This window comes from Carettochelys insculpta, chromosome 2, assembly GCF_033958435.1.
Source record: "Carettochelys insculpta isolate YL-2023 chromosome 2, ASM3395843v1, whole genome shotgun sequence".
Lineage (NCBI taxonomy): Eukaryota > Metazoa > Chordata > Testudines > Carettochelyidae > Carettochelys > Carettochelys insculpta.
This window is the reverse complement of record NC_134138.1, coordinates 160,588,796-160,604,791: the sequence shown is the minus strand read 5'-3', so window position 1 is coordinate 160,604,791 and position 15,996 is coordinate 160,588,796. Positions and strand designations below refer to the sequence as shown.

The window sequence follows — 15,996 nt, the reverse complement described above, 5'->3', positions numbered from 1 at the left end:
TACACCCAAACTCTGGCTGAGTTTGGTTTCTTGACACAGCACTCCTTTCTCTCACCCCAGGTGTGTCAAGTTTTATCTCAGTGAAGCAGAGAAAAGAGGTTTCTACAGTGAGAACCAGCCCAGAAGGCAGCAATAGTTTGCTGGACCAGCTGTCCTCCCATTCACAGGCACACAGGTCACCAGCTCCCTTTCCTCCCTTATACAAGCCCATGAGCCACTTCAGTCAATAGTCCTGAAAACTAGAACAGTTATTTACATTCAAATATAATTATAACTTGTATTTGGGTCATACCAGAGGTTCCAATCAGACCTGGGGTGCATTGGGTGAGGGTTTGTATTTGTTTCAGGTGTCTTGTAATAGTTCAGCAGCTCAAAATATGGAGGACAACCAGCTCACTTGTGGACCAGCAGCAAACACTCAAGATCAGAGGCTGAGAACTTCTCATTTACAGAATGCTGTGGAGGTCACAGTGAGATTAATGGTTTTACAGGCAGTAAATGCCTGCCTTCTAAAATGGAAATCACTGTACCATGTGTATGTGGATGACCACTGCCCAAGAGAAAATACGTGGTGGTATCCTTGCCATCACCATCCTGTTTCACTACGGGAAGCAGCTCGTAATGAATATTTAGGAACTTGTATGTAACAAAATAATTGCAACATATATTTGCTCTGTCAACATGATTAGAATATACAGGGCTTATACAGTATACATGTATCTTTGATAGTGTGAAGGTAAACCATTAAAATATATTTATGTTGTAACAGATCATCACTTTTATAAGCATAGCATCAATACAGTGAATATAAATGGCAGGGGCATGAGGGAAGTTGTTTGAAAAACTCTTTATTTCTTCACTTAGCATCACAAGAAATGTCCTTTGTTCATTATTAGCTCTGGATTGAGACTTCCATGTTTATGGCAATGAACCGCAAACTATTATGATTTCATTTGAACAGTTATGTAATTAAGGCACAACAAGAGCGATCTTTTTGGATTTAGTACATGGTTCAGAAGTTTTAATTGTCTTTGGAAGCGGGGGGAAAAATTCATTTTGTACATGTTTAAATTACAATTCAGGAACCATCATTATGTCAGAAGATTTGCGGGATGCGTTGGATAACATGTATGATGCCAGAATTCCAAAGCTTTGGTTCAAGATTTCTTGGGAGTCAGCTACGTTAGGATTCTGGTTTACTGAGCTTCTTGAAAGAAACCAACAATTTAGCAGCTGGCTGCTGGATGGTCGACCAAATCAATTCTGGTTGACTGGATTCTTTAATCCGCAGGTAAGTTTACTAAGTTACCCTACATGGTATTTTAAATTGCACAGAGTGACTAAACGAAAACTTGAGCAAATTTCCAGCTTACACAGTTATAACGTGCTTTGAGTTAAATAAGCTCCAGACCTTAAGGATGAAATGTTTATTAGACCAAAATAGTGTTACTCAAATAGTAGGAAGCAGTGCCAGCAAGTTATAATAATGAATAGAATGTATAGAAATAGGCTCAATGAGTTTCTGTGCATTTCAAGTCCTTACTTTCTTTTTCCTTTCTCATTCCACCCCTTGACTTGTCATCAGAGTCATTTGTTTGTCCTTAATTTATTTGAAAAGTACGTTTAAAAACAAATAACGTTTGAAAAACATGCAATTCGTGGGTAAAATAGTACTTTCGTCTGAGCTTGTGTGGACCAGTTCCATAAAGTGGACTTATTTATTATGTATACAGCACCTAAAAAAGGTGATAGGCAATTTACAGAAAGCTGAAGAGGAACATGGTCCCTAGACTGCCTATTCTGAAATACGTTACATGTACAGAGAAAGGTGGCAAAGCAAAGAGTTCAGGGTGGAAGAAAGGTGAATGAAGAAATCACACCTTCATCGTGTGGCTGTGTACATTGATGAAAGTTTCATGATGCAGCAAATATTTTTGGGACCAGTGACATCTAGAAATGACAGATTCGGATATGGCTCAGGTCAGTGTGTGGCCAATTTTGTGGAACTGAATTATTTCAAAGATGTATTTTTATTAACATCAATGGACCTTAGCAATGCAAATGTTAGTATATGGAGTTGCCTAGAAGAGAAAAATTATTGACATACATGGGTATGGCAAATCTTCTACTGGTCTGAGGGTGGAGGATCTTAAGGTGCCTGTTTTGGAGAGTAAACAGTTCACCCTTACAATGTTATCGTGCCAGTATCCTGTCCCACAGAGGTGAGAATCCAAGGATATGAGAGACCAATGGTAACCTGTGACAGCATCTGTTGGGTTCAAAGAACCTATTGTAAGTTTAACATTTCATTTTGTGCAAAACATTATAGTTAAGCCACGTCTACACAGGCAGCCTCTGTTGACAGAAGTTGCTGTCGACCCAGAAATCTCAGCAGAACCGCTGACAGATTGCTGCTACACACAAAAGTGGCTTGAAAGAGCAAGCCACTCTGTCAACAGCGATCAGCCAGCCTGCACTGTCCTCTGTCAACAGAACAGCGAATGGCAGCTCTGCAAACAGAGCTGCTTGCAGAACCGGAAGCCCTCTCTGTCAACAGAGCAGTCGACACAGGCACTCTGTCGACAAACCACTGTCAACAGAGGTGCTATACCTGTTCGGGAACAGGGATAACGCTGCCGGCAGACCAGCTGCCTTCTGTCGACAAACTCTAGACAGAGCACTCTACCTATATAACCACTCTGGAGTTTTGTTGAGAGAAGCCCTGTTCTATTGACAGAACTTGCCCATGTGGACACAGCCAAAGAGTCTATTACACGTTCTTTAAAGTGTTCCTGAATTGCCATTATACTGTCAGATCAATTGCTGTCTTGCATACCTCATCAGGACAGCTGTGAGGACCAGTCAGGGTTGATACACTATTTTGATCATGAGAAGTGTTATGTTAAGCATAAATGCTTGTCTGGAGAATGGTTGGACTTCTCAAAATTCATACCGTTTCCTGACATTTTCTTCACTTAGCGATGCTAGATTTTACCCTAATGATATCCAAGAACAGAAACAATTTTTACTGTGGCCAGGCTAGCTGGCTTTGTTCATGCCTTGCCTTAATTACAGGTTTGCAATTCTGCCAGGCCAAAATGAGCATCCAACTTGTTGGTTCTGGACATCTGGACACTGTAATAATAAGCCAAGTAATCAGAACAAAATGTCTCCAAATGAGCTGGGACATAATAGACCACACAACTCAGGAAGAGCCTGTGTAAATGTGCAAAATTAACACTACATAACACACATTTGTAAAACCCTCTAAACCTGGGAAGTGTACAGAAGAATCCCTGAATAGTGTATGTTAATACATATACATATATATCAATGTTTATTTGTATCAGCAAAAATCAGAAGCTTATTTTTTGTATTGCTCTACTGCTGTCCATTTCCCATTTGTCAGAACAGAAGGTATTCAAGTAGACTCGATTGTGTAGTATATTATTGAAAATCAGTATAATTAATAATATAGCTGTGCATTTTTAAAAGCGCTATTATGTGGATCAGATTTAGAAAATGAATTCCCAGCTACAAAAAAGGGGTCCGAGAGATAAAGAATTAGTTTTAGCATCAAAACTGGCTTTTTAATAGTAAGTTATGAATGGTCAAGAATGCCTCTCGTTTGTGTAACTCAGAGATCTATGTCTTATCCCCTTCTCTGTACTCTTTGCACCAGTCTATTGAGAAACATAGTGGTTTAATCTGCTGCATTCAAAATATAGTATGCTATTGCATTGAAATAGAGGGCCTGCTTCTGTCGTAACTTACCTGGTTCTAAACTAGGGTAACTTCCCTGACTTCCTGGGAGCTTCTTTTGATTTATACTGGTGTGAGATGGAGCCTGAAATAAGAAAGAAACCTGTTCCTTTTGTGTCTACGCTTTCATGTCTGTGATAGGCCCAGTAAACCATTTTTCAGTAAAATAAGACCTGACCTGAATCAGCATCCAGCCCACAAATAAAGCTAGTAATAAATCCTTTTTAGTATAACAACATGTGATTGAGATATGATTTACAAAATGTTAGCGCCTTTCATGCTTCTTTATACCTCCAGGGTATGGCCAGCAAAAAGTACCCTTCCTCTAGTGCCCTTTGGCTACAAGCTAGTATGGTGGCACTGATTTGTTTTGTGTCCAAAATAAATAAATAAATAGAAGTTTTAATGTGAGTGATCAAAAATACCCCAGCACTGCTCTCTGCTGGAGCGAGATCTAAGTGTTCCAGTCATGAGTTCTTCTGTAAGGGGCAGTGCCCCACTCACCAATGCACATTTATTTCCACAGACGCACAATGTTAGTTCTCTTTTGCAAGCATAGTTGGGAAATACGACATAAACCGCAATGGGAGGCTTCCCACATTATCTGTGCGAGGGGAAGAGGAAAACATGTTTATCGGAACAAGAAAGAGAAGTTACTCACCGTAGTAACGGTGGTTCTTCGAGATGTGTCCCCGTGGGTGCTCCACCATAGGTGACGGCTTGGCCGGCGCCGCAGATCGGATCTTCCAAGCAGTTTCTGCCGGACCGCGCATGCGCCGGTACGCGCCGCTCCCTGGCGCGCTCCTGGCCATGTGCGCGATCCGGTCCCCGCCAGTTCCTCGACCAACCGCCTCGGTTGCCCCTGCAAAACACTAACAGAGATCCGAAGCGGGGAGGATGGGCGGGAAGTGGAGCACCCACGGGGACACATCTCGAAGAACCACCGTTACTACGGTGAGTAACTTCTCTTTCTTCTTCGAGTGTCCCCGTGGGTGCTCCACCATAGGTGACTACCCAGCAGTAACCCAGATAGGTGGTGGGTAATCGGATTATGTGCAGCTGGTCCCCGAGAGGACCGCTGCAGAGAGACGGGTATCCTCTTGGAATACCCTGTGAAGGGCGTAATGTTTGGCGAACGTGTCGTAGGATGACCAGGTCGCCGCTCTGCAAATGTCTTTCAATGCAACGCCCTTGAAAAAGGCTGTTGATGCTGCCACCGCCCTGGTGGAATGAGCCCTGGGAGTGGCCGACAAAGGAGTCTTTCTGAGCTCGTAGCACATTTTTATGCAGGATACAATGTGCTTTGAGATTCTCTGCGATGAGAGACCTTCTCCTTTAGATTTGGGAGCGAGGGAGACCAGGAGTCTATCCGATTTTCGGAAGGACTTGGTCCTGTCTACGTAGAAAGCTAGCGCCCTCCTCACATCCAGGAGGTGTAGGCGCGCCTCTTCGCTGGAGTTATGAGGCTTTGGATAGAACGAGGGTAGAACAATAGGTTCATTGATGTGAAACTCGGAAGAAACTTTGGGAACAAAGGCTGGATGCAGCCGTATGGTTACCGCCTCCTTGGAAAAGACAGTGCAGGGTGGCGTTGCCATGACTGCCGCAAGCTCGCTCACCCGACGGGCTGACGTAATTGCAAGAAGAAAGGTCGTCTTTACTGTAAGGAGGCGAAGGGGAACCGTGGCCAAGGGCTCGAACGGTGGTCCCATGAGTGTGGTAAGCACCAGGTCCAAGCTCCACGAAGGTGGAATCGGTTTCCGAGGGGGGTATAGGTTTACCAACCCTTTGAGGAACCTGGTAACCATAGGGTGGGCGAACACCGTGTGCCCTCCCTCCTCATGTCTGAACGCCGAGATGGCGGCCAGGTGGACCTTTAACGAGGATAGCGAGAGTCCTGCTCTCTTGAGGTCCAGTAAATACTCTAGAATTGTAGGTATAGGCACCGAAAGGGGGGCCAGCTGCTTGGTAGAACACCAAGCCATGAAGCGAGTCCATTTTTGTTTGTAGGTTTTCCTAGTGGAAGTCCTCCTGCTACTTTCTAGGACTTGCTGTACTTCCACTGTGCATGTGCTCTCTAGGGAGCTGAGCCATGGATTAGCCACGCTTGCAGTCGCAGGCTTTGGGGGTGCGGATGCACTATGGACCCCTGGGCTTGCGTGAGCAGGTCCGGCGCCACCGGAAGAGGCATCGGTGGGCGGTCCGACAGGCGCAGGAGTAGGGGGAACCATGGTTGGCGATCCCACGTTGGGACTATCAGGATCATCCGAGCCTTGTCTCTCCTGGCTTTTTGCAGAACCTTGTGGATCAGCACTGCGGGGGGAAACGCGTAAAGCAGGGGGCCTCCCCACGGGATCGCGAACGCGTCCCCCAGGGACCCCCGGCCCAGCCCTGCTCTGGAGGAGAATCGTGGGCACTGTTTGTTGTGCTGAGTGGCAAACAGATCTATTTGGGGAAACCCCCATGCGTGGAAAATAGGCCGTAGTAGATCGGGACGGATCTGCCACTCGTGGGTGAGCGCAAAACGTCTGCTCAACTGGTCTGCCTTCACGTTGTGCGTGCCCGGCAAGTAGGAGGCTCTCAGGATTATATCGTGGGCGATGCACCAGTTCCATAGGCGGATTGCTTCCGCGCATAAGGTACGGGATCGAGCTCCTCCTTGCCTGTTTATGTAAAACATGGTGGAGGTATTGTCTGTACTGATCCCGACGACTTTGCCTTGTATACGGTCTCGAAAGTGTTTGCAGGCGTTGAACACTGCTCTGAGCTCTAAAACATTGATATGCAGAGACTGTTCCGTGGGTGACCACAGTCCTTGAGCCACCTCTTCGCCCATGTGCGCTCCCCACCCTATGAGAGAGGCATCCGTAGTGAGGAAAACCGATATTTGCGGCTGATGGAAGGGTACCCCTGTTAGCAAGTTCCCGGGGTTTACCCACCATTGCAGGGATTCGCGCACCCCAGGTGGGGGCGACACCACCCTGTGAACGGTGTGTACTGCCGGCTTGTATACACTTGCCAGCCAATGTTGCATGCCGCGCATGTGCAACCTGGCGTTCTGTACCACAAACGTAGCCGCTGCCATGTGGCCCAGCAGCTGCAAGCACGTCAAGACCGGCACCGTAGGGCTGAAGGTGATGACCTGCACGAGGGAACCGATGGCTCGAAAGCGAGCCTCTGGAAGGTATACTCTCGCCGAGACTGAGTTTATGCGAGCCCCTATGAACTCTATGTCCTGTGAGGGGTCTATCTTTGATTTTGCCATATTGATAACCAGGCCAAGTGCGGAGAACGTGTTTGCTGTGACGCGTATCATGCGGAGAACCTCCCTTTTCGAGGTCCCTTTGAGCAGGCAGTCGTCCAGATACGGGAAAATAAACACCCCCTGTCTGTGCAGGTAGGCTGACACCACTGCCAAGGTCTTGGTGAAGACTCTGGGGGCCGAGGAAAGGCCAAACGGCAGGACCTTGTATTGGAAGTGTTCGTTGCCCACCATGAACCGGAGAAAACGTCGGTGAGCCGGATGAATGGTTATGTGGAAGTACGCGTCTTGTAGATCGAGGGCTGCGAACCAGTCTCCATCGTCCAGTGCTGTAAGGATGGAGGCAATAGTGATCATCCGAAAACGTTGCTTGCGCAGATACCTGTTGAGGCCACGAAGGTCTAAGATGGGCCTCCAGCCTCCTGTTTTTTTCTCCGTCAGGAAATACCGAGAGTAGAACCCTTTCCCTTGCAGTTGCTCCGGCACCTTTTCCACCGCCCCTATGAACTCTAGGTGGGCCACCTCCTGCCTGAGCCTGGCTACATGGGAGGCCTCCTGGGGGTGGGGCTTGGGCGGGGGTCGCGGCGGCGGGAGCGACTGGAAGGGGATGGCGTACCCCGTGGCTATGATCTCCAGCACCCATTTGTCTGTGGTGATCCTTTGCCACTGGTCGTAGAATGGTCGGAGGCGATGGTGAAAAAGTCGTTTCGGATGATCTTGTGCAATGGTGGTGATGGCGCAGCCCTGGATTTGTATGTCAAACTTGTGGCCTTTGGCCCCGCCCCGAGGACGTACGGCCCTGTTGTGAGCGTCGCCTGGGGGTTCTGTACTGCTGGTGCTGCTGATGCCGCCCTTGCTCGTAACCCCTGTGATACTGGGGGCGCTGTTGCTGGTATTGGTACCGCCTTTGCTGTGGGTAGTACCTTTTCTTTGAGTATGGAGGGGTGTAAATCCCCAGGGTCCTGAGTGTGGCTCTTGAGTCTTTACTGGAATGAAGGACCGAGTCAGTTGATTCAGCAAACAGCTTCTGCAGGTCGAAGGGAAGGTCGATTATCTTCGCCTGCAGATCTCTCGGTATGCCCGAGGTCTGGAGCCAGGACTCCCGTCGCATCACCACTGCAGTTGCTGTGGAACGTGCTGCCGTGTCCGCAACGTCCAAAGCAATCTGAACTTCCATCCTCGCAGCCGCGTAGCCCTCTTGCACTATGGCCTTGAGGACCGGCTTTTTGTCCTCTGGAAGCGAGTCCATGAGGGAAGTTAATCTGGCATAGTTGTCGAAATTATGGTTCGCCAAGTGCGCTGCATAATTTGCCATTCGCAAGGTTAAAGTGGAGGAGGAGTAGACCTTTCTGCCGAACAGCTCTAGCTTCTTGGCATCTTTGTCCATTCCCCCTGTTTTAAATTGAGATGTTTTTAATCTTTGCTGCGAGGACTCCACCACCAAGGAGTTTGGCTGGGGGTGGCTAAACAAGAACTCCATGCCCTTCGCCGGCACGAAGTATTTCTTATCCGCTCTCTTTTGGACAGGCGGAATAGTTGCCGGGGTCTGCCATATGGTAGTGGCGGACTCCAAGATCGCTTCATCAAGCGGGATTGCTACTCTGGAGGAGGCCGGGGAGCTCAAATTTTTAAGGAGCTTATGATGTTTCTCTTGCACTTGTGCTGTCTGGATGCCTTGTGTGAAAGCTACCCTCTTAAACAGCTCCTGAAACTGTTTGAGATCGTCCTTGGGATGGACGTCCCCTAAGGCCGTGGCCTCATCCGGGGAGGAAAACGAGGAACCGCTGGGGTACATTTCTTTGGACCCTTCCGGTTCTTGATGGTGATGGTGCGCCCTCTCGCTGGAGGTTTGCGAGGGAAAATCTCGTGGGTCCACGGCCAGCCCCCCCTGGGATGCTTGAGTCTCCGTCCCCGATCGCGATTGCCCTCGGGGGTACGAGGTAATATGTGGGGATCTCCCCCTGGTAGATTGCCGATGGTGTCCATGCCCCGCGTGGAAGGGACGACCATGGTAGTATAGGCACTGTTCCTGGGAAGGTGACCTTGACCATTCCCTTTGCACGTACCCTGTGTGTCTGGGAGAGGGGGATTGTCGAGACACTGGAGAGAGCGATTTTGCATAATAGTCCAGCGATTCAAATCCCAGGAAGGGCGAGGGGGGTGCCAGCCATGGGGAGGCTGATTGCAGGAAAGGAGAAGGGGGCTCCGGGTAGGCTAGGGGGGGCCCCTGCCTTCTGGTTGGAGTCTGCAACATGTGAGAGAAGAGCTCCACAGCCCTGTCTGGAGAGGGGCTGCAATGCCTCCTCTTGTGTGCAGCCTTCCCCCTCCCTTGAGGAGGTAACTCCGCCCCCTGATGGGCGGGGGATCCCGGCCCCGTCGGCACCGTGCTAGGCACGCTCGAGGGCGGTGCCACACGTGCGGAGTCCTTGTGCGCCTGCAGGCTACGTGCCTGCGCGCCCTGCACCGCCGGTTCCCCGGGGATCGGTGCCGCTGTCTGCGGTGCCGCTGGTACCGGCGCTTGCTTAGCCGCCGCCCTGCCTGCGGTGCGGGGCGGCTGGCTGATCATCGGAGGCTGAGCCGCTTCCACGTGGCTCTCCGTGCCGCCGCCGATCAGCTGTTGCTGCGGCTGGGGGCTGCTCGCTCCTCCCGTCCCGCTCACTGTTACTGCCGGCAGGGATCGGGTTGGAGAAACTTTCCTCCGTTTTTGCGCAGATGGAGTGAGGGAGGCAGCTTTCCTTCTAAGGGCCCCGGAGGGTCCCTCCTGCTGCGGCCGCTCCGGCACGTCTGGCTGGAGGGCCTTGTCAAGAAGCAGCAGTTTAATTCTCATCTCCCTGTCTCTCCGTGCTCTGGTCGTTAACTTTGCACAGAAGGCGCATTTTTGTGCCACATGGGACTCCCCCAGGCACCTTATGCATAGACTGTGCCCATCGGACACTGGCATCGCCTCTCGGCAGGACTCACATTTTTTAAAGCCTGAGGCGGACATTGTTGGTGAGTCTTTGAGTTTGCTTGTGGGTACTTAGCACTTCTTTGTGCTGTTTCCCCGTCCGATGGCCTGCCTCCGCAGGAGGGCTGATGGCCCTAGCTCCCGGCCTCCGGCGCTGGTTACTGGGACTGGCTTGAGCTGTCCCTCCGTAGCTTGTTTTTTTTTTTTTTTTTTTGCAAAATAACAACCGGTTACTTATGGTATCCTAAGAACTGAAAAACTTTAAAGAGAAAAACAAATAAAGTCGTTGAATACGCTATGTGGCTTTAGCCTAGTCGGATTCCGTCTGCAGCCGACGGCGGTTGAGAGGAACTGGCGGGGACCGGATCGCGCACATGGCCAGGAGCGCGCCAGGGAGCGGCGCGTACCGGCGCATGCGCGGTCCGGCAGAAACTGCTTGGAAGATCCGATCTGCGGCGCCGGCCAAGCCGTCACCTATGGTGGAGCACCCACGGGGACACTCGAAGAAGAAGTATAATTGACTGCGGGCTATCACATCAGATTCCCCAGTTGTTTTTCCACATCCAAAGAGTCCATGTAGATTGTATTCATTCTTGGAAGGGAAAGAATACAAAACTCCAGTTCCCATCAGTGGCTGCTTGTGAATATGCTGCAGGGCATGCAGACGTGTGCAATTAAATATCTTGCCCTACTTCAAAATCTGAATGAAAATCGCATAGAACACTAGAAACAATCTGTTCCCATCCAGGTTTTAGCTTCTCAGACTTTTTTTTTTGTCAAAACAAAAAAGCAGTCCAGGAGCACTTTAAAGACTAGCAAAATAGTTTATTAGGGTGATGAGCTTTCTTGGGACAGACCCACTTCTTCAGATCATAGCCGGACCGGAACAGACTCATGTGGCAGGTATGGCGATGATCTGAAGAAGTGGGTCTGTCCCATGAAAGCTCATCATCCTAATAAATTATTTTGTTAGTCTTTAAAGTGCTACTGGACTGCTTTTTTGTTTTGATAGTATATAGACTAGCATGGCTAGCTCTCTGGTTTGTTTGTGTGTGTGTATAACACACACGCACAGCTTTACAAGCAATGTCTGTGCAACAGCCTGGGCTTTCAGCTACTAGTAGTGATAACTTTTAATCACCAGCCAGTTCACCCAGTAGTACTCACAGTGAAGGTCTTTCATTGTTTCCATTTCAACACTGGTCTCATTTCCTTCTCCCTGACTGCTGACACTCCCAGCCCTCTAACCTTATTGCCCCCTTTGTAGTTCACACCCTTTGTTTTATCCTTGTAACTCACAGCCCAGCATGTCTCCCACATCCATCCACCGAACCACCTCTGCTCCTTGAAATGTGCCCTTAAAACTGCCTCCTTCCCAGGCTCCATCTCACACTTTAGTGAACCTTTGTTTTCTTCTGCTTGTCTGTCTCAGATTATAGCTCTTTGGGGCAGAAATGGATCTCACGGTGGCCCTAAATGCTGTCCTTTACTGTGTTGTATAAATGAGCATCAAATGAATAAAATATAATAAAGTAATTTAGTAGAGCTTTGCGACAAGCCATTAAGCAGTCACTGCATTTCACCCTTGTGATGGCTGCATTTCAGCAGGGGATGATTTGATCCCTGTGCATGCTTCCTTTGTATTTAAATGTAAGTTTGTAAAGTGCTTGGGAATCCTTGTGGGATGAAAAGTACTTTTGCAGGGTAGATGACTAATGATATTATTCTTGGAAAAGCAGAGCTGTACAGCATGTAGTGAAATACTAAAATTATTTGTGGCCAAGCAATTGCCAGTGTTCAGAAGTGACACAAACCACATTAAATTAAGCTGGCATATTTGTCAGAGCTCCTACCATCTGTCCAAAGTCTCAGTAGCTGTAAAGTACGTCTGCTAAGTGGGCTCCTTTATGTATGTAACTTTTGAGTTGTTAAATTAAGTCTGACTGCTGGAGGCTTTTTGGCACCCACGCCCAAGCAGCAAACATATAATGGGGCATATCGTTGTGCCTATATACAAAATCAGTTGGTTTACACTATTGCACTTGACTTCATAAGCTGATGACATTATGTAGCATGGCAGTCAATGCTTGGAAATCACTGTTATCACCAAGGAGTAGTAGCTAAAGCTCAAACTTTCCTTTTCTCTCTCTACTTAACGTTGCTTTACCACAGGGATTTCTAACAGCCATGCGGCAGGAAACAACGCGCTTGAACTTAGCAAAAGGCTGGGCGCTCGACAACGTTATTTTACAGAATGATGTCACCAGGCTGATGAAAGAAGATGTTACCAGCCCTCCTCCAGCTGACATTGGAGGGGTTTACATCTATGGCCTTTTCCTGGAAGGAGCGGGTTGGGACCGTAGGAATGCTAAGCTAACGGAGTCTGCGCCAAAGGTGAGTGTCAGGATTCCAGCAAAGAGTGTGTGGCATCTGGCTGGTGAGATGACTTAAGGAGAGGTTCTCCCGTCAACCTCCCTCTGTGAGGATGGCCAGGTAAGTTGACTGTAGATATATCAAGTCCAGCTATGCAGTTCCTGTAGCTGGAATTGTGTATTTATGGTCAATTTTAAGGTCTAGTGTAAACCTGGCCTTTGATGCTCATCTGGGCTGGGTAAAGTCATACTCCTTTGCTTCTGGGAGCCACAGATACACAGCTACATAGTAGCACCTGCATCCATATTGCTTCAAGCTCTCTGCCCATCAAAATTGGTAAGGAAAGGAGGGCAGGGTATGGTGGAAGCCACTGAAGACCAGACAATTGGAGTCGTTGAAGTCTTTGGCATTTTGGTACCCAAGTACTTGTGTTCGCTCTGGGATCTTTCTCAGTCTTGGGTTTGGTTACATTGACATAAAACAGTTCCCTCTGTGAGGTCATCTGTATGGAGTATTCTTCAATTCCTACTCCAGACCAGTGTTCCCTGTAAGCCGAGTGCTTTGGCAGCCATTCAGGGGAAGTTCAGGCTCCACTCAGTGGATTAGCAGAGTACTCACACCTGGCAGCATGCGTTTCTATTCACGGAGCCCATCTGCACATGCCTCAGTGCACAGAGTGTTTGTTCCACCCAGGGATGGAAAATATTAGAGAGAACCCTGCTCCAGACTGCACTGCCGGTTTCCTGTAGTCTGTGAAACTTTGCCAGGCTTTTCCCCAGCAGAAACTACATTGCAGCAGTGGTCAGGGAACTCCTGTTCCTTGGGTGAAATACTTTCACCTCCCACTGGCTGAGAACTGTGTGTTTGAGATCTTTGCCATTGAGACCGCCCACTGTGATGTTCTGTGTTCAGGGTAAGATGTGTCCCCCACACATGTGCCTTTCCTGACTGACTGAAGCAAATGTTTGTAACCTCTTGTAATCAAGCAACGCATAAGGTACAATTTCTGTGCAGCAAATCCTGTGTCTGCCTGTGATGAAGCTGATGCTTCATGTCAGATATTTAGCTGCAATGTATTATGATGAGTAAATATGACAGCCTTAGAGCAGGCTTGGATCAGCAGGCACCTGTTTGTTCTTTGAAGCACCACTGCCAGTAAAACAGTGAAGGCAAGAGGGGCCGCTAGTAGCAGCTTCTCTTTTGATGGGCCCCTACTCCTGATGAGCAGAGAGGAGAAAGGCAGGGACAGAATGAGGAAGACTAATGAGGACACATGGAGAAGAAGGTTCCCTTCTACCCTCTCTCCTGGGCTCTTCCTCAGGCCCCCCACCCCAACCCCACTGCCTTTACCTTGCAGCTTCCACCAACTCCACCGTCACCCTGGGCGTTTCCCGGACTTGAAGATGATTTTGTTCTAGTGCCCTGCTAAGAAGCAGCAGGAGACTGCTGCTTCCTGCTGCCCTTGCTCAGAGCCAAGCAAAGCAGCTTCCCAGCAGCACTGCTGTAAGCACAGAAGCAGCAGAAAAAGTGTGTGTGTGTGTGTGTGTGTGCGCTTGGCTGTGGCCACCATTTGTTAAGTCCCTGGTGGGTTTCAGTGGCCTGGCATGGCACTGAGTGATCTGTTTTTGTTCGTGTTCACTTAGGTGCTGTTCACGAGCCTGCCCGTTGTCCATGTGTATGCCATCAGCACAACACCACTGGATCCAAAGAAACAGCCAAGGTGCTTGTACTCCTGTCCTGTGTACAAAAAACCACGACGGACGGACCTGACATACATTTTCTCTTTATATTTGAAAACTGTGCAAAATCCCGATCACTGGACTCTCAGGGGAGTTGCATTGCTCTGTGATTCAAAATAGCACCATAGTATAACAGCCAATGTGAAAACTGGGCCAGGAGCTTCCAGGCTTTCGTTTTCATACAGAACAGTGCTTTGTTTCTTTTCACAGACATATGGGCCTTAGCAAATAATACTCGTAGCGACAGCTGTATTTGCATGTTGATTTGTGTGATCTTTTCACAGCAGAGGACATCAACTAGGGAACTTTCAGATCTGTGACTTGGAAGACAATTGTAGGTAAAGAGTCTAGTTGCACTAAATATATTCCCATTTGCTACATAAATTAGCCCATTCTATTAAATACGTTATTCCACATTCAAGATATGTACCTATTAAAATGCTCTTGCTTGAAACTACTCTTGTATCTAGATTTTAGAGTAATTCCTTATAGATATTATTTCCTTATCATAATACTGATCCATGTTGCAGATTACAAACCTCTTGGAGTGGGTATGAATATGTCCTTCAGTTAACTTAACTCTTTGGACAAAATAATCACAATACCCTCTCCCCTCACTGCCCCAAGACAAAAGGGGATCTGAATCTGCCCAGGAGTTAGGGGCTGTGTAGACAGAGAGAGATTTTTGCCAGGTAAGGTACATGTGTGCGCTCACAGAACAAAGTGAATGATCGAGCTTTGGAGGCAGAAAGAAAGCCAAGAACTTCCTTGTAAGCACAGGGTGAGCTAGGGGAAGCCTAGAGGAAGCTCCTGGTTTTGGTGATGGTTGAGGAGGCTGTAAGGAAAGACCCAAGCCTATTTTTTTTTAAATTACTTGTGTGTTCCATGCAAATAAACAAGCCTGCAGCCAAGAATGTATCAGCTCCATCATTAACTTCTGCTCCCAAATAGAAAAGCTTTCGGGGCTTGAAACTTTGGTTTTTCAGGTCAAACAGGGTCAAGGATACAGGCTGGTAATTATGCTGTTATGTTTCAGCTCCTAGCGCACCATCAGCTGCAGCATTCCTGAGGAAAGAGGACACTACAGGCAGTTATCTTGAACATGTGCCAGCTCGCAGGAAGTTTGGGTCTCTGGCTACGAGCCCTGCTTTAAACAACCGTGCTGGCAATGCAGGCTGCCTCCAGGGAAAGATGCACGGCTGAGCTGGCAGCTATCGGTTTGAGGAAATGTGGCAAAGATTTGGTCTAACGTTTAGCATCTTTTGATTCATTTTAGTGACAAGAGACGGAGGTGTGAGGTCTTGCCCCCTCGCTTCCTGCCGTTCTTTTCTTTTGCTTCTGTGTCGGGTGGTTTTCTTTTTTTCGGGTTCCCCTTGTTTTTTTTATGATACTACAATACAAAGAGGATGTACCGTAAGTGGCAACGTATGCACACAAAAAGGCATGTTTTATTTGCATGCCATTACATTTGATTTCATGTGTAATGTGAGCAATTGTGCATAAGCATAGAAACAGGTGGGCCTGAGAGTGACCCCCTTTGTTGTCGTGATAGTGATCACCCAGAAGTGCAAGCGCACCTCACACAAGGATGTTTTTCACGTAGGAGCGTCATAATTCTGTAGTCTCTTTTTTGCTGCTCGTTCCTTAGCTTTATTTCTCATGCTTGTATTTTGCATCCGTATTTGTGATGAAGGTGAAAGGAACAGCAGCCAGCGTAGGAGAGGCTCCATCCAGAAATGGCTGCAGAATTTATTATTTTTATTACGCGTTGCACCTCCCTGTACAAGGGAATTTGCCAGCTGAAGGGCGGTCCTCAGCCTTGCTCCTCCCCCACCACCAGCCCTCGTGGCCCCCTTACCTGTGGCCAGCCCCTAGCCCCACTGGCCCCCGTGAGGCTTACACAACCCTGGGCC

The 15,996-nt window shown here is 48.2% G+C and overlaps 1 protein-coding gene across 1 annotated transcript in view; it reads left to right on the top strand.

The window, feature by feature from the left end:
* The window catches only part of LOC142009614 (dynein axonemal heavy chain 5-like), a 254,663-nt gene extending 239,689 nt beyond the window's left edge, over window positions 1-14,974 (top strand). Inside the window, exons 74-76 of the mRNA XM_074987917.1 lie at window positions 1,083-1,291; window positions 12,144-12,365; window positions 13,988-14,974. Of these exons, the coding sequence (XP_074844018.1) occupies window positions 1,083-1,291; window positions 12,144-12,365; window positions 13,988-14,203 (647 nt within the window). The 3' untranslated portion in view covers window positions 14,204-14,974. The remainder of the gene's footprint in view (window positions 1-1,082; window positions 1,292-12,143; window positions 12,366-13,987) is intronic.
* The last annotated feature ends 1,022 nt before the right edge of the window (window positions 14,975-15,996 follow it).